The sequence below is a fragment of the Tamandua tetradactyla genome, chromosome 12 (assembly GCF_023851605.1).
Source record: "Tamandua tetradactyla isolate mTamTet1 chromosome 12, mTamTet1.pri, whole genome shotgun sequence".
Lineage (NCBI taxonomy): Eukaryota > Metazoa > Chordata > Mammalia > Pilosa > Myrmecophagidae > Tamandua > Tamandua tetradactyla.
Genome location: NC_135338.1, coordinates 33,470,136 through 33,487,843, shown reverse-complemented (window position 1 = coordinate 33,487,843; position 17,708 = coordinate 33,470,136). Strand labels below are relative to the sequence as shown.

At 49.3% G+C, this 17,708-nt stretch overlaps 2 protein-coding genes across 4 annotated transcripts in view; one reads left to right on the top strand and one right to left on the bottom strand.

The window, feature by feature from the left end:
* LTBP2 (latent transforming growth factor beta binding protein 2) overlaps window positions 1–12,570 on the top strand; it is a 108,202-nt gene extending 95,632 nt beyond the window's left edge. The window contains exons 20-36 of one of the 2 annotated variants that reach the window (XM_077123047.1): window positions 78–200; window positions 406–531; window positions 1,023–1,148; window positions 1,982–2,104; window positions 2,194–2,319; window positions 2,709–2,831; window positions 3,524–3,655; window positions 3,991–4,116; window positions 4,686–4,829; window positions 5,689–5,880; window positions 5,999–6,082; window positions 6,759–6,887; window positions 7,210–7,344; window positions 7,428–7,595; window positions 7,917–8,198; window positions 9,142–9,291; window positions 9,722–12,570. In XM_077123047.1, the coding sequence (XP_076979162.1) occupies window positions 78–200; window positions 406–531; window positions 1,023–1,148; window positions 1,982–2,104; window positions 2,194–2,319; window positions 2,709–2,831; window positions 3,524–3,655; window positions 3,991–4,116; window positions 4,686–4,829; window positions 5,689–5,880; window positions 5,999–6,082; window positions 6,759–6,887; window positions 7,210–7,344; window positions 7,428–7,595; window positions 7,917–8,198; window positions 9,142–9,291; window positions 9,722–9,867 (2,435 nt within the window). In that variant the 3' untranslated portion in view covers window positions 9,868–12,570. The remainder of the gene's footprint in view (window positions 1–77; window positions 201–405; window positions 532–1,022; window positions 1,149–1,981; window positions 2,105–2,193; window positions 2,320–2,708; window positions 2,832–3,523; window positions 3,656–3,990; window positions 4,117–4,685; window positions 4,830–5,688; window positions 5,881–5,998; window positions 6,083–6,758; window positions 6,888–7,209; window positions 7,345–7,427; window positions 7,596–7,916; window positions 8,199–9,141; window positions 9,292–9,721) is intronic. The other variant, XM_077123046.1, reaches the window with a different exon arrangement.
* ISCA2 (iron-sulfur cluster assembly 2) lies at window positions 3,689–17,707 on the bottom strand. Of its 2 annotated transcripts, XM_077123049.1 has the most exons (5): window positions 17,333–17,707; window positions 17,067–17,169; window positions 16,821–16,936; window positions 16,164–16,387; window positions 3,689–15,079 (listed from the first exon to the last, which is right to left on the bottom strand). In XM_077123049.1, exons 1-4 carry the CDS (start codon window positions 17,401–17,403, stop codon window positions 16,213–16,215), a joined length of 465 nt encoding a protein of 154 aa, XP_076979164.1. In that variant the 5' UTR covers window positions 17,404–17,707; the 3' UTR covers window positions 3,689–15,079; window positions 16,164–16,212. The 2 variants fall into 2 exon arrangements, with proteins under 2 accessions (XP_076979164.1, XP_076979163.1); XM_077123048.1 differs by having other exon boundaries at window positions 3,689–16,387.
* Between the last annotated feature and the right edge of the window lies 1 nt (window position 17,708).

The window sequence follows — 17,708 nt, the reverse complement described above, 5'->3', positions numbered from 1 at the left end:
AGACATTCAAAGTCTACCCTTAAGGGCTGCATGACGGAGAGGCAGCTCACCTGCCTTCTGGAACTTCTCTCCCACAGATGTGAATGAGTGTCTGACCACAGGGGTCTGTGCCCACGGAAGATGCATCAACCTGGAAGGCTCTTTTAGGTGCTCTTGTGAACAGGGCTATGAGGTCACCCCGGACGAGAAGGGCTGCCAAGGTACAAAGAGGCTGGAGCACCCTTCCCCATGCAGAGCCGGACAAGCCCAGCCCATGGTTCCTTCCCCTCTGTGCACGCCTCCCCAATCCACACCAAGTCCCACATCGCTAACTGTGCCGCCCAGCCCATCCCTGCCGAGACCTGCCTGCCTGTCAGTGTGGCTGTGCGGAAAGGGCCCCACACAAAACCCGATGGCCCGTTTCAGATGTCGATGAGTGTGCCAGCCGGGCCTCGTGTCCTACCGGCCTCTGCCTCAACACTGAGGGTTCCTTCACCTGCTCGGCCTGCGACAGCGGGTACTGGGTGAATGAAGATGGCACTGCGTGTGAAGGTAGTTCTGGGAGCAGTGGGTGGGGGCTGGGCGAGAACACAGGCCTTCATTTCCCCCAGAGAACACTACATGTGTCTGCAGCTTTGAGCTGGCCCTGGATTAAAGCCCCCCCTCCCCGCCCCCAGAGGATGGGCCATCCCTGATATGGAGGTAGGGCTAGAGGACACTACAAATGGACTTGGTCCCAAGGCCATCTGCCATTGTTAGAATTCCCAGGTTCAGAATGGGAACCTCCTAGGGGAAGGACAGAAGGAAAAGGGAGTCACAGAGATAAGAGGGAAACTGAGGGCAAAGGCTGTCCCTGCAGCATCCTGGGGAGGGTGCAGGGGTTGCCTTTTAGAAAGCCCACAGGTAGGGCCTGCCCTTCCCCGGGGTCCCAGAGGGTGTCCTCCACGCTCAGAGAGGGAGGCCAGAGGCATGGTGAGGGTCCTGCATCAGGTGGAGGGGGCGCCTCCCAGCTCCCTGGGTGACAGGCTGTCTGACTGCCCCAGACTTAGATGAGTGTGCCTTCCCGGGAGTCTGCCCCTCGGGAATCTGCACCAACACTGTCGGCTCCTTCTCCTGTGAGGACTGTGATGAGGGCTACCAGCCCAGTGCCCGAGGCCACACCTGTGAAGGTAAGAGACCTCAGTGGGGGAGGAGAGCGCAGATGGGGATGCAGGAGACTAACCTGTCAGCCTTCATGAAGGGAGGGCCAGAGCACAGCAGGGACTGTTTTCAGGCCAGGGGTGCCTCTGTCTCTCTAGGACAGTGGGCTAGCTGGGGACACCTATTCTCCCCCTTCCCTGCAGGTCTGAGCCTCGTGGGACAGTAAGTCTCTGGTTTATGAACTTCAGAGCATAGAAGCCTCCCTGAGAGGTTTGTTAGATAGGCAGCTTCTGGGGTCTTCAAGTTTTGACTTGGAGGGAAGCCTTGGAATCTGTTTCCTAACAACCTTCCCCAAATTCCTAGGCTGTGGGTACTAGACTGTATTTCAAGAACACTAGGACTGTATTTCAAGAAATAGTCACCTGTGTACCAAGCAATCTGTAGCCCAGCTACCTTCTAAGTTTTTCTGTATCTATTTCTTTGGTTTATTTCTGTTTCTTGTTGCTTCTTGGTGAAATCTAAGCCATCTCAGTACTGATAAGGATACTGGAGTCTGACCACTCCAGGCCAGGGTTGCTGGGAAGGACTGAGTCTCCCCAAGGTGGGCAATATGAGGTCAGCTGCGGAAGCCTGGCCAGAGACGGGAGCACCTGCTAGGGTTGGGGAAGAGGCAGGGAGAGCTGTAGTGTCATCCTAGCACCCCAGCTCCCAAAGCTCCCTCCCACGCTTCTCTCAGCTGCGCTGTTTATAAGGATCCAGCTGACTTCGGCTGGTGATGGGTTCTCTGGACCCCCCACCCCTGGGTTCCTGCTTTGGAAGGTGCTGCCATTGGTGGCCTTCCTTTCCCTGTGTGCCTCTGCAGATGTGGATGAGTGTGAAGATCCCCAGAGCAGCTGTCTGGGAGGCGAGTGCAGGAATCTGGCTGGCTCCTACCAGTGCCTCTGTCCCCAGGGATTCCAGCTGGCCAATGGCACCGTGTGTGAGGGTGAGTGGCCCAGCCTCCCCACTGGGTGGGAGTGGGGGAGAGACATCCCCATCCCCAGGAGACACCCCCTGCCCACCTTCTCTCTGCAGACGTGAACGAGTGCATGGGGGAGCAGTACTGCGCACCCCACGGCGAATGCCTCAACAGCCACGGGTCCTTCTTCTGTCTCTGCGCACCCGGCTTTACCAGTGCAGAGGGAGGCACCAGCTGCCAGGGTGAGGAGCCAGCCTGGCCATGTCCACCAGCCAGCGGCAGGGGGCGTTAGAGGCTACGTCAGAACAGAGGCCTTTTTAATACCAGTACTGAAGTAAAATGCTCAGGGCCCCACCCAGGGATGGGAAGCTGGGACAAATGAGAGAACGCCACAGGGAGGGACTCAGAGTCCTCCACCAGGGCATCTGTGTGTGTCCTCTCTGAACTCTTTAGTGTCCCACCCCCTCTCCCCTTGACAGAGTCCCTCCCCACAAATTGGACTCTGGGTCCTCCCACTCATCTTGCAGCCCTCTCCTGCCCTGAGCCATGCCCCGGAGCTCCTAGGAAAGCTCACAGAGCCCTAACAGGGAAAGGCCGCATGGCACGGTCTCCCGACAGCCTTCTCTCCTAGATGTGGACGAGTGTGCAGCTGCAGACCCGTGTCTGGGAGTGCCCTGTATCAACACCGAGGGCTCCTTCAACTGTCTGTGCGAGCCTGGCTTCCAGCCCTCCCCAGAGGGTGGGGACTGTGTGGGTAAGGACGCTGGGGAAGTGGCCAGGGGCTGGTCCCCATCTGCCCCACTCCGCTACTGCCTGGTCCTCCACTCCTGGCCCCCAGACTGTAGTTTCCCAGGCAGCAGGCACCTTCCACAGCTTGATTATCTGATGGGTAACGCATTGACTGGGCCTCTGCTGGCTCAGGAACTGTCTGAGCACCAAATAGAGACAGTCATAAACTTTGTGCTGGCAGAGCACACCATCTAGTTTTAAAAGCCAAACTGATTCGATAGAATGAATTGAACGCCTGCTAGGTTCAAGGTCTTTTGCTAGGACAAATAAGACAGTTATGGATCATCAGAAAATTGGACAAGAGAGGCAGACAGGAGGACAACTCTCTGTAATACACTATCATGAAGGTTTGTGTAAAAAGAAGTATAAAGTGTCTGCTGATGGAGAGAGTGGGGTGGAGGGAAAAGGGTGTCACAGAAGGCTAGGAGCTCAGTGCTTTCCTTGAGAGCACACAGTGCTCTTCCTAGATGCCCTTGCTGGGTCAGGGGAAATGATCTTGAACTTGATATGCTGGGTTGAGATGAGGACAGTAATTCGGAACCTATCAAGGACCCCGGTGGTTGTGGGACATGACCTTAGAATGACTGAGGGTCAGCCACACCAGTGACCAGGCCACCTCTGCCTGCATCTCTGCCCCTCTCGTGGCTCTGGGGGCAGACATTGACGAGTGTGAGGACTACGGGAACTCGGTGTGCGGGGCCTGGAGGTGTGAGAACAGCCCTGGCTCCTACCGCTGTGTCCTGGGCTGTCAGCCTGGCTTCCACATGACCCCAACTGGAGATTGCATTGGTGAGTTGCAAGGGGAGGTCGAAGGTGGGTGGGCTGAGGACACTTATTTGTCTTGTATCAATGTGGAAACTCTATTTTCTCCCAAAGACATTGTTTTTGCAACTGTTGGAAGTTTGTATATTTTCTGTACTGCAGAGCTTACACAAAAAGAGGAAAGCTAATATTTGCATTTTCTTATTCTGTATTTAGGGGTTTGTTTTTTTGTTTGTGTGCAAATCTTGGTGTTAATAGACCAGATAAATAAGTAAATATTCTCAGAAAAAGAGTGAGAGAAAGAGCAAGAGAGAAGACCCTACACTCTGGACTCCACTTCACTGGTCTCCACTGTCCCACAGACATAGACGAGTGTGCCAATGACACCATGTGCGGGACCCACGGCTACTGCGACAACACCGACGGCTCCTTCCGCTGCCTCTGTGACCAGGGCTTCGAGAGCTCACCCTCGGGCTGGGACTGTGTTGGTGAGATGCCTGAGGAATACTCAGGGAAGTGAAGGCCCTTGGGCCCTCCCTCCCATCTCCACAGACTTTGGCCTTCCTGGATCAAACCCTAAGTCCCCCCTCCTGAAATGTAGGTGGTCAGGTTAACCCATAATAGGTCCCCACAGAGTGGGCAAAGAAAGCTTCCTGGAAGAGGGAGCTTTCCCTTCCACCCTCAGCGGCACCTTGGTAAGGCTGGCAGGGGAAGCCTAGCCACATCCCACTAGCAGGGGGACCAAGTGCATTAATGCAGAGACCCCAGGGTCTCCAGAGACACAGCCTTTGGAGAATGTGTTCAGGAGGAGTATCTCTTCCTCTTTGTCCGCTTTGGTAACCTTTCGCTGCCACCTTCTCTCACCCTTCCCATACTCTCCGTTCCTCCTTCCTGCTAACTCACACCCACTTTTGCTTTTTCCCCCAAAACCTAGCCATTTGTTTTGGGGGAATGAGATGAGCACCTGCATGGCTGGGCTGGAACCAGGGGCAGGGAGCAGGAGGCAGGGCCTGCCTCTTCTCCGCCCATGGGTTGGTCCTCACCTCCCACCTGGCAGATGTGAACGAGTGTGAGCTCATGCTGGCGGTGTGTGGGGCTGCGCTCTGTGAGAACGTGGAGGGCTCCTTCCTGTGCCTGTGCGCCAGCGACCTGGAGGAGTACCACGCTCAGGAGGGCCGCTGCCGCCCACGGGTGGCTGGAGGTGAGGACCCCCACCACCACCTCTGCCATCGTCGGTGACGAATCTGCAGCTTACAAAGCCCTCCTTTGACTCTCGCAGCCTCATCCTCACCCTTGGAGGCTGGCTAGGCAGGCATGAAGGAGACTAGATCTGGGGCACAGCTTAGGAACCTACAGGGCAAAGGGGCCTGAGAGTGAGGCAAATGGCAAAACAAGCATGGGATCTGGGGCTGACTCAGGGTTCCAGGGACCTCAGATTGAGCCTTGAAGGGCCCCTGAATCCATCAGACCCCAGGGAGTCCTCCCAGTAGGGGAGGACTTGAAGCTGTGCTCAGCTGGGCTCTTCTCATCCTACTCTACCCTAGCCACTGGGTTCAGCTTCTCACCCCCAGCTGGACTAAGACTCCTCTGGCCTTCACTGACGTGGGGAAAAGAAAGCCACACAGTCATTATAATGACAGAACACACACAGCTCAGTCATAGGAGAAAGGGGACACAGAACAAGGAAGGGTGGTAAGTGGGAGGGACTGGGATCCATCATGAAGTAGAAGAATGGAGCAAAGGGTCAGGGGCATCTCATGTAGGGGAGAACAGCACTCTGGTCTGCTAGAAAGAGCAGGGGCTTTGGTACCAGAAGGACTGGGTTCAAATCCCTGCTATACCACTTAATAGCTCTGGGGCTGTGCCAAGTCACTTAGCTTCTCTAAGCTCCAATTTCCTCACCTGGAAAAGGGAGATGAAAATAACACGCGCATCACATGACATGATACACATAAAGCATTTTGGACACTGTAAAGGGCTACATAAATGTTAAGTTTGAAGATTAAATTCAAGGCCTGGGGTGCTTCAGAGGGCCATAAACAGACAAAACCCATATACAGGTCAAAGTGTCGCTGAGGGCCCGACAGGGGACCAGGCCTCTGGCCCCGTCCGCAGGGAGTGCTACTCTGGGCAAAACGGGCAGCCACCCTGCTCTGGCATCCTGGGCCGGAACACCACGCAGGCTGAGTGCTGCTGCACCCAGGGCACCGGCTGGGGAGACACCTGTGATCTCTGCCCATCTGAGGGCTCAGGTAAGGCCCCCGAGGGTCCCAGGTCCTGCCAGTGTCAGCTCTCCACTGAAAAAGGGGGAGAGGGGAAGGGGACAGGGTACTTCCTTCACTCTCTGAGTTCGGATGCCTCCCTGCACAGTGGAATTCAGCGAGATTTGCCCTAGTGGGAAAGGCTACATCCCTGTGGAAGGAGCCTGGATGTTTGGACAGACCACGTACACAGGTAACCTCCCTGCACACCACTCCTCCCTGAGTGGGCCCCAGCTCATCCCCCAAGAGGGCCTGCAAAAGCTCTGCATCCAGCTCCAGCCTCTCAGGTTGCATCCATCCTTTCTGCCTGACTCCCTGCAGATTTTCAGGGAAGTTCTGACCTGAATTTCTTCTGGTGCATGCTGCTTCCCTAAGGCTGCACCTCCAAGAACAAGCTATGATGCCTTGCATGACTGGCACTCACCCCCAGCCATGTGTGGGCAAAGGGACAGAGCGGGATGGACAGCTTTACAGAGGCTAGCAGCATCTGCTTATCTCTCTGGCCCCATTTATGAAGCCAGGAACTTTGAGGAACCCACACTCAGGTGGTCCCTCCGTGGAAATAACAGAAACAGAAATAACTTTTCTGGGGTGGTGGCTATGTGCCATACACACTATTTTAAGCACCTTACATATATAAAATCATCTAATCCTCATAACTGTGAGAGGTAAGTATTATTATCCACATTTTGTACAATGTGGATAGGAAACTGAAGCAAGGAAAACTTAAGCAACTTGCCCACAGACAGCCAATTAGTACATGTCAGAGCCAGGATTTGAACCCAGAGTCTGACTTTGGAGTCCCCAGTTTTAAGTTCTGCCTTACTGGCATCTCAGCCTCCCCTGCCATCGGCTCCGCCCTCTCACAGATGCTGACGAGTGTGTGCTTTTCGGGCCTGATCTCTGCCTGAATGGCCGGTGCCTCAACACCGTGCCTGGCTACATCTGCCTGTGCGATACTGGGTACCACTACGACGCCTCCCAGAAGAAGTGTGAGGGTGAGAACACACACCACCCCTCCCATCCCTGGGCCCACAGCAGAATGCTCTCCCATCCCCTGCCATTCATCACTATTTTGCTGGAAGTTTCCCTTCTTAGTTAGATGCCCACTGCAGCAGGCAGGTCTCAGGTAAGGAGAGCTGTCAGGGATACACTTGGGGACCTGTTGGTAAGGCTGGGCCAGGGGGAGGTGGGGAGAATGGAGGGTGCGACCTTTTCCATCACCAGTTACAGGAAACCTCCCCCTCCATGAAGGTCAAAAGTGGATGAGCTGCCCTGGTGCTGCCGCCCCACTTTTCTTTCTTCTTCCTGCCACCACAGATCATGATGAGTGCCAGGACATGGCCTGTGAGAATGGTGAGTGTGTGAACACAGAAGGCTCTTTCCACTGCTTCTGCAGCCCCCCCCTCCTCCTAGACCTCAGCTGGCAGCGCTGTGTGAATAGCACCAGTACAGGTGAGTGGGCCGGGCTGGCAGAGCAGAAGGGAGACAGGAGCTGGGCTCGGAGGCTCATGTGTCTCTCTGCCCTGGGCTACCAGAGGACCTTCCTGACCACGACATCCACATGGACATCTGCTGGGAAAAAGTCACCAATTACGTGTGCAGCCAACCCCTGCATGGGCGACGTACCACCTATACAGAATGCTGTTGCCAGGATGGCGAGGCCTGGAGCCAGCAGTGTGCTCTGTGCCCCCCAAGGAGCTCTGGTGAGAAGAGCGGCCTGTGCCTGACATGAGGAAGAGGTGACACCCACAGAGCTAGGCAGGGCTCTAGCTAGGGGTCTGCCTGCACCTGAGAAGGTGGAGATTTAGAAAGAAAGGATAAGGCAATCATAGTAATGGGCCCTATTTTCATCCCTGTTGTTTGGGGACAAAGCGGGGAAAATGGGGGACATTGCAGGAACTCCCAGATGGTGCTAGTCCCAGCCTGCTCCCTCATTCCCCAGGGGAGATGAGCCTGGGAAATAGTCAAACAGGCTTTAGCTACTAGGAATTGAAGCCCAGCCTCCTCTCCTTCCTCCCTTCCAGAGGTCTATGCTCAGCTGTGCAACGTGGCCCGGATAGAGGCAGAACGGGAGGCCGGGGTCCACTTCCGGCCAGGCTATGAGTATGGCCCCGGGCCTGACGACCTGCACTACAGCCTCTATGGCCCAGATGGGGCACCTTTCTACAACTACCTGGGCCCTGAGGACACCGTCCCCGAGCCGCCCTATACCAATACAGCCATCCATCCAGGGAACCGCACACCTATCCTTGAGTCTCCCTTGCAGCCTTCAGAACCCCCGTTCCACTATGTGGCCAGTCACCCAGGTCTGTTTTGCTGCAAAAAATGGGGATATGGCGGGCACTAAAGCAGTTTCACTTCCATCCCCTGCACCTGCTGATCATAATGCTACTCAGGAACAATTCCAAATGTGGGGTCAGACCCTAATGACTTCCTGTGATGAACTGGCACAGCAGGCACAAAGAGGTACAGACACCACCTAGCCCAAAAAGCTTCCAGGTGGGAATTGAGAAAGCAAGAGACCTGGGTACACTCTGGGTCTATTTTTCTCACTTGCTTAACCAGTTAACTTTCTCACCACTTAGAGCATGCAGAATAACCTGCTTTAAGGAAATCCAGCATTTAAACTTGTGACCTAATGTGAATTGGATTTCTAACCACCTTAAAGGCCCCTTGTGACAGCTTGTTCTGTAAATGGTATTCACCATGTAAATGGTGAATTTGGATTCTAATGAGGTCAGGCCTATCACCTGTGCAATAGACACTGTACGTGCCACAGGTGTGGCCACCAGATCAGACAGATAAGACCGCTATCAAAGGAGGATGCAGTTTTCAGGAGGTGGGGAGAATGCTAAGAGATAGAAAAGCCAAATTCCTTTTCTGCCAAACTGCCACCCCCAAAAAGCACTAGGTGAACATTTAAACAAAACAATCCCCCCCCACACACATACAATGAAACCAAAAACTGTATTGTGCAGGAGCCCTGGTATTGTGAAAGCAGTGAATCCCGACCTTCCTAAAGCTTTACCTGGAGCTTAACACTTCCCTCCCAACTAAAATAGCACATACTTATTTTTTAAGAGTATTGCCTTTTGTTTTAGCATCCTTCCCATGAGAATCGTATGACCTCCCCATCCTCACCCTGAGTCCATCAGGACAACCCTTTGTCCCAGAGGGCAGGTCCTAGGGTTGGAGAGACAAGAGTCTAGGTATAAGGTGTCAGCTTCCTCTCTGACTCCCTCCTACCAGAGCACCAAGCAGGATTCGAAGGGCTTCAGGCAGAGGAGTGCGGCATCCTGAATGGCTGTGAGAATGGCCGCTGTGTGCGTGTGCAGGAGGGCTACACTTGTGACTGCTTTGAAGGCTTCCAGCTGGACATGGCCCAAATGGCCTGTGTGGGTAAGTCTGCAGTGCCCTGATGGCATCAGGTGGAGGTCAGGCTGGTGGCCTGCTCATATGCACATTTACTAATGAACTTATGATAGTGTGAAAATCCACTGCTGCCCCCTAGTGGGGCAGCCCAGCATCATGCCCCACTTCTCTTCGGAGAAGCCTCCAAGGGAACGTGACTAATGCTGTGTTTAGAAAGTTCTTTCCGTGCAGATTCCTAGACAACGAAAGGCAGGGACAAGAGAGCATGGTCACTCTTCTGGGCATGGCATGAGCCCACTACCACCTGCCTTGTGTTCTCTGGAAGAAATTTCAGCCTTTAGCTGCCACACCTAGAATTCCACTCCAGGGTAGGGGTCAGGGCTGTTACCAGGGGGGCAGAGGCAAGAGGCCAGAGGCACTTGGGCTCCCCACAATTGTCCTCTTTCCCTGTTCTTAGATGTGAATGAATGTGATGACTTGAATGGGCCTGCTGCACTCTGCGCCCACGGCCACTGTGAGAACACAGAGGGCTCCTACCGCTGCCACTGTTCCCCAGGTTATGTGGCCGAGGCTGGCCCTCCACACTGTGCCGCCAAGGAGTAGCAGTGAGGTGTGGGCAGCTACACAGAAATGGCCCCAGCCAGAGGCAGGGCTTTGAGGATGCTTTCCTAGCTGGGAAGACACCATGATGTCACCAGGCAAGAGGCACTCAAGATCAGCTCCCAGCCAGCCTTGCCCACCTTTCACCTCTCACAGCTCAGGCTCTGGCTGTGAGCTTCTGGCATCACCTCTATACCACCATTCCCTTGCTTGGCTCAAGCAAGACCAAATGCTTTAATGCTTCAGCCACTGGCCAAGAGGCCCAGTCTACCACCTGTCCTGGCCTTGCTATGGAATACTTAACAAAGGATGGCCCTCACCTCCACCCCTCCAACTGTGTAAATTTGCAAGGCCCTTCAGCCTTACACTGCAGGCACCCCTTTCCAGCCATGATCCACATATCATCCCAAGGATTCCACAGCTGGGACAGAGGCTACATCTGCACTGAAATGGTCCTTCAGCATCTGTGGAGGAAGAAAGGGGTGGAGGGGCAGTCTGAGGAGTAACCCCAGTATCTCCTCCCAAGAACCATTGTTGCCACGCAGCCACTCTGATCTGATCACTTGCCACATCTCCATCCTTTAACCAGTTCTGCAGCCTAGGGTGGGGCAGATCCCCTCAACTCACAGAAGCAAGACTGATACTAGCTTGCTAAGTGTCAGAGCCACAAATGAAGAGGAGCAAATAAACAGTAAGCAGCAAGAGGGCAATATAAGAAGCATGGGAGTCAACAGGAAAGGGGGAGCTGGGGCTATATACAGTATTAACATATTCAGCAGCTCCAGGTAAAAATCATTAGGAATCTACCTGGTGATAGCCCCTGTGTGCCAGGAACAAGGGCTGTCACAAGACAGGGGGCCTGCCTCCAAACATCTTTATTTAATACACATCGCTCTCGCCTGTGCTCCCTGTTGGGAAACCAGTTTGATGTGCTAAAAACAAAAAGGTGATTTTCCTAGTTTGTAAAATACAGTGTGGTCTTGTTCAGGGGAAGCCAGATTTCTAAAGCTGTTTTTCCCCTCCACTTAGAGGCTCTTTCCCTCTTCCCCTTCATGGAATGGCTGGTTGGCATCCCTCTGAGTTTATAAGTAGAGACCCAGCTTCAACCCAGGAAAGCCGGGGCTTGAGAACCTTGGTGGAATAAAGAGATGTACATCTGTTTTTTTTCTAATCTTGTTTTTATTTCATATTAAACCAATTTACCATGTTGGCTAAGTTTAAATATTGGGGATAAGGCTGTGCCTATCCCCTCACCAGCTCCACTGATACCCTATGGATTAAGTTCCATGGAAAAGGATTCTTTACTATTCCACGATCAAGGAAAGCTCTGACTTGGCATTTCTCTGATGGATGGCAATGTAAATGAACAAGGCTCCATGTGACTAGAGACATGGAGATGAACATATTCTTAACCTAATCTGTATTGTGCTACCAGCTGCTGATTGTCAGCCATCATGTAATAATTTATTGAATGCTTGCTATGTGTCAGGCACTGTGTTGAGTGCTGTACATAAACTTCATTTAATCATCCAACAAGCTACTTACTATTCTTATTCCCAATTTATAGATGAGGAAACTGAGACCCAGAAAGATGGTCACTATATTAGCTGAGATGCTTTCAGCAGTCAAAAACAAATGGCTCATAAAATATTGACCTTCATTCATAATAAAAATTGAAGCCATACTGAGATGCTGCTTTTTAATTCTAAGATCAGCAAAAATAAAAAAGTTTGATCCTAGTTGGCAAGCATCTAGGGAAACAGATGCTCTTAAAATACATAGCTAGTTGATGGGAGTATAAATTGGTACCACCTTTGAAGAGGGCAGTTATCTTTCAGAATTACAAAAGCACTTATTCTTTGATACAATAATTACACTTTCAGGAATTTAACCTTCAGATATCTTATCACTAAGTGTGAAATGACGCATGTAAGAGGTTATTTATTACAGCATTATTTGTAATAGCAAAGGATTAGAAACAATAAATTGCTGTGGAGCCCTAAAAAACAAAAAGCTAATCTAAATATCTTAATAGGAAAGAAATCCAAAATAGACTGAAAAACAGAAGGTAATATAAGATTGTGATGTGCTATATGCCTAAAGAAAGGAAAAAGAGAAGCGGGTATCTGTTCACCCCATCCTTGCTACTCCATCTTATAGATATACATCCTTCCCTTTCTGGGCACTGTGCCTTCCAAAATGCTGTTTGCACTGCTCAATCTCAGCCCCCACCTTCCTGCCCACCCTTCCAGAGGTACTGCATGCATACACACATTATCTTCTTTTATTAAAAACACAAATTACAGCAAATATAAAATATAAATGATAAAAAATGCATACTGTTCTGGATTTTGCTTTTTTCACTTTATATTTGTGCTGTTCACTGAATGGATAAACTACAATTTAATCAACCCCCTAATGATGGATATTTCCACTGTTTTGCACCTTTTGCTATCACAAATTATGCCATAATGAGTATTCGTATGCATAAATTATTTTACATTATATGTGTGAGATTATTTATGTGGGATAAATTCTTAGAAACAGTAGTTGTGGGAAGGGTGAGTGGGTGGATGGGGACAGGATTGGGGAACTTCACTGTATTCCCTCCTATATCTTTTTGAATTTTGTAATATATGTATACCTATTAAAAAAATAAAATAAAATATTTTTAAATATAGGTGCTGGCCACAAACTGCTTAGATGCTCCCTCTCTTTATGTATTTACCTGACTATATTTTACAATTAAAGCCAGGTGATAAATTATTTCAAAATCTCTTAAAGCAAACTTTTTTAAAACAGCTCTAAGCATTTTTGTGAAGAATGAAAGGCGAACAGGGATTTTCACAAGAGCAATCACAAACATCAATGCTAGGTACCTAGAAAAGGAGGTCCTTGCCTCTAAGACAAACATGCAAAATGATGGCAATAGTGCAGTGGACAACTTTAGGCCCTGTCCAATGCAGCTGTATCACATCAGCTTGGGGCCAGAGGTGAAAGGAGGGCTATATATCCAGAAGGATCAGTCACCATCAGTGCTGTCCACTTCACTGTACCAGGATGGTCCTGCTACTGCCTGCCCTCCATTCTGACACTTCATAATAAAAGACCAAAAGAAAGGGTTCAATTCTCAATAAGAAAGTCTGAGGGGGAAAAAAAAGTGTATCTTCCTAACAGTCCTTCCTAATCCCTTACTTACTTCTGAAACAGTTTTATCCTAATTCTTTTTAATTAGTCAATATCCCCACACAAAAAGACATGCGGTAGTGGGTGGTATGGGAAACCAAGGGGGAGGGGGTGGGACACATACAGCTCACAGACCACTACTATCACCATATCAAGAGTGTGATATGACAATGACTAAGAAGCCCTCTATTTGAGGCCCCTCTGATTCACAACATTAAGTTGATTCAGGGCCCCACGCCTTGGTTCTTACACTATTACATTTTGCTAAAGCAAAGGTGTGGCACGTTGTTACAGACGCTGGCTTGCATATAAAGTCTGAATTCTGCAACAAATGGGCCTTGAAAACCTCTGCTCAAAAATAATGGGAAGCATGTATTCCCATTGCTACTGGAAAAGCATAGAGTTTTCCTAATTGAATGTTTACAGTGAATAAAATTTGTGAAAAATCCACTGTCTTTTATGGCCTGCCAGGAAAAGGTATATGGTCAGAAAGGGCCTGCAAATGATGCTAAACCCATTTTACCAATTACTGTTTATCCCAAGCAAACTGCCCAATACTGGTACTATCATTCTATGACCTATGTCCTTAAAATATCTTCATCATCTGTTCACCCTCCAACAGAAACTTCTTGTTACTACTTCAGGTTTCCCCATGAAGCTTTTGCAGTGTGATGAAGTCACTTCTCCCAAATCTACCCTTTATATGAAAACATTCCAATTCTCCTATTAATAGGAGGTATCTGCACTTAGGCCTTTTCATTGTAAGGGACCGTTTCTGCCCAGCTGATCACTACAATGTAATGGCTTATTTATTGAACTAAAAATATTCTGAATGTGCTCAGTAGGAGTTGTAAAATCACCAAATCAATAAATAAGTCACATAAATATCCTAGAAGAATTAGTTCAAACATTTAAAATATAGCAGGGCAGGCCACAGTGGCTCCACAGGCAGAGTTCTCTGCCAGGCCAGAGACCCAGGTTCGATTCCTGGTCCCTTTCATGCAAAAAAAAAAAAGGAATAAAGCTAATGGATTAAACTCCTCAGTTCAAAAGACACAGAGTGACAGAATGGATAAATAAACATATATATATTTATAAACAAAAAAAATAAAATACAGGAAAGTCTCTTTACAAAGAGGATGAAAGAAACCGTTTTGAGCTGAAAATCTTTATTATACCCAAGCACTGGCGGTTCCTTCTATGTATTAGTAACTTCACATGCAGATGCTTCCACAGTACCCTGCTTTCTACCTTTGGTTTCTGAGTGTCCCCGTCTTTCCCATAATAATATGATAGGTTTGTTTTCTCTAAGACCTAGGTTTCCCCACATTGGATATTAAATATTGAGTTTCTGTCTCTAAATTGTTTATTTCCATTTTTTTTTTTTTTTGGTAAATTGTTTTATAGAACGACCTTAATTCCAGTCAAGTCAGGAAATTTCAACAAGTTTTTGCTATAATGAGCTTTTAGGCTCCTGAGCCAAGATTTAACCAACATCTCTTCCAGAACCAACTTGGTTGTAGTTTGTTCAAAATTAGCAGTAATAAATCATTTTGTCGTTGTTGCCATTATGGATTTTCTTTTAGCTGCCTGTGATGATTAATTTTATGTGCAATCTGACTGGGTTATGGGGTCCAGTTCTTGGTCAAACACTAGCCGAGTTGTTACTGTGGAGGTATTTCATAAATCTACAATCAATGGAACCTAAATAAAGGAGATTATCCTCCATAATGAGGGTGGCCTCATTCAATCAGTTGCAGGTCTCACTAGCAAGAACTGATGGTTCCAGAGAGTAGAAGGAATTAAGACCACCCCCTCTTCTTCCTGAGTTTCCAGCCTTAGGAATTCAGACTCAAGAATTCAACATCACTCTCACCAGAATTTCCAATCTCCAACCTGTCGTTCAAATCTGATGTAAGTCAAATCTTTATGAAAAATCTCTTTATATAGAAATATATGTCCTGTTGGTTCTGCTTCTCTGGAGAACCCTCACTGATACACTGTCCACACGGTTCTGGCTCCCCCTACCCTGTCACACAGAGACAATGATTATTTAAAACTCTGTACCTGATTTAAGTGCCATACTCAAACAGGTACTTCAAAACTCATTGAATTTTGTGGCTTATAAAGGTTTTTATTCAGTGACATAAAAGAAGCGCTGCCAGACTTACTGAATAAAAATACAGGCTGCCCAGTTAAATTTGAATTTTAGATAAGCAGCAATTATTTTTTAGTATAAATATGCCTTATGCAATATTTGGGACATGCCTACACTAAAATATCATTCCTTGTTTATCTGAAATACAAATTCAACTGGGCATCCTATATTTATCAGGTAATTCTCTCTATAAAAAGGTTCCTAAGTATTTATTGTCCACATCAACAAAGGGTTTGTTTCCTGCTCATGCTTAAGACCAGAGACATTTCACACCATAAAGTGGATGAAATAATATATCCTGAAAAGATTCAGTCATTAAATGATCACAGAAACTTGAAGTGTCAGTGTGAGTAGAGAGGCTATTTTTCAAATGATTCAGATATCAATGGGGATTTGTGAAATCCAAATTGTCTGGGTGACAAGCTCTTCGTTTTATGCATCTAGCAGATCCATGAGTAGGAGTGTAGAATGTATTTGCCCTAACAAACGGGTAACGGAGAGCAGGATGCATGCAAAATAAGGATAAGTCAGGTATCAAGTGTCACATTCACAAAAGGTGAGATGAAAAAGAACATTTCATTTGCCTTTCTCATGTCCTCGGGTCTAGTAGCCATTGTTTAAGCTAGTGCATCTGTTACCCTGATCCAAAGCTTAAGTTAATAAGGATTTTCTTTTAAAATTAAGCCTTTATACATAGCTATACACATATATACAAACAGCTCTAAAGGTCAGAGCTTTGGAGGCTCTACAGATTACACTGGGTTTCAACCAGTGATTAAACCTGAAGTAATAGCATCTGGGGTCTTGGCCTCAGAACTGTGAAGGGAGGATTAAGCCAAGAGCAAAAGATTCACATTCTGAAAATAATAGTGACAAAACATAACACTCCTAAGTTGAAGGAAATAAAACTGAGAGAGGACCATGATTAGAAGGAAACCTCTAGAATTCTACTAACCCCAGGCTTCTCAAAGTGGTAGGACTGGTGTCAATCTCTGGGTCACTTGTCAAAGTTTGATAGAGAAAGATGACCCACATGAGCAGCCTTGCTGCGCTTGAGGATTGTTCAATACTTGAAATGAGCTTCGGATTAGTTCTTGGCTGAAGTCCACCTGGGCCCCTTTCACGAAGGCCAAGCTATCAGAGTCAACCACCACTCTTGCCCCACCCTGTTCAAATACCCTGAAAAGACAGGAAGAGGGCATTAATTAATGTCATAAACACCCAAAACTTGACACCCTCTCAGCTCACAGATGTATACCCTCTATTCTCCAAAGTACAGAGGGAGCATTCCTTATTACTTCTAACAAGTGTTTCTTTTCTTTGAAACAAAAATATTAAATGAAACAAATACTGGGAAATGTTTAAGGGTGTAGGCTTGGAAGCTAGTTGAGTCTACCTACTACCCTATGAACTTGGGCAGGCCAATCTTCTTCCTATAATTTACAGCTGTTATAAGCCATGACGACAAATCTTCACTGCATCCCCATTGTACCAACGGTGTTAGCCATCCTTAGTAAACTTTTAAATTTTGGAATAATAGTGCACCTTAAACAGGAGACACTTTTATCCTTCCCGAACATCCTCTGAGGACCCACCCCTTCCTCCTCCTTGCCTGTCGTCGGGGTTGATAACTGTATCCAGTGAAAATTTATATTGGAATCCGGAGCATCCACCTCCCTCCACCTGCAGTCTAAGGAATTCTGACCCTTCGGTGATTTCCAGCAGCCTCTGAAATGCAGGAAGGGGATCAAAAACACAGGGGAGGGGAGGGCAGGGGACGGAGAAAGGTGGGCGAAGGGGAGATCTCAGCACTTCGGGGACTCTCCTGGGCACCGCCACCCCGCACCCGGCCTCCTACCTGGACGCAGGTATCAGTGAGGCGGATTTGTCCTTCGCCTGCCTCGGGATTGGAGGACGACGCTTCCCGACGAGCCTGAGGCCGGGGAGAAGCCGCGGTGAGCCTGCCGCGCGAGGGAGGACGATGAGCCCCTGAAGGGGCACCCGGCGACCCCGGCCTCGACAGCCTCGCGCGAAACCCCCACCTCCCCTGCAGGCCTTAGTTTCCCATTTGTTCTGGCGCCGCAGAACCTAACACTCTTCCTAGGAGCCCTTCCGGCTTGGTACCTGCTCTTCGGCCAAGGAGTGACCGCTCTCAGCGCCGCGGACGTCACAGATAACCACCAGGCGGCCGCCATCTTCCTCCGCAAGCCCACCCCTTGCGTCGTCCCAGCCCCTCCTCCGCCTTGGCCCGGGGAGGCGGGGAGAATGTGCGGGGGGCGGGGTCTCAGGGGACCACGCCCCCGGCGGAACTATTGGATAATATTAGAGGAGGAGGGGCTTGATTGGCTAGAAATGTTCCAGAAATGCCCCCAACAAAGCCCCGACTGCGCGCTGAAGACCGAAGCGGGGTGGGGCGGATATAGGACCGAGCGCTGCAGAGTGGCGAAGATGGGCGGAGATGGACCGAGATGGGCGGGCGTCGGGGCCGGGCCGGGCCGGG

Excerpts from the sequence above, each read along its gene's own strand:
- ISCA2 (XM_077123048.1), bottom strand. The coding sequence starts at position 17,403 with ATGGCGGCCGCCTGGTGGTTATCTGTGACGTCCGCGGCGCTGAGAGCG. Across the intron at positions 17,170-17,332 it reads ACTCCTTGGCCGAAGAGCAG|GCTCACCGCGGCTTCTCCCC; the intron begins GTACCAAGCCGG and ends CTCGCGCGGCAG. Across the intron at positions 16,388-16,820 it reads GTTATCAACCCCGACGACAG|GGTATTTGAACAGGGTGGGG; the intron begins GCAAGGAGGAGG and ends CTGTCTTTTCAG.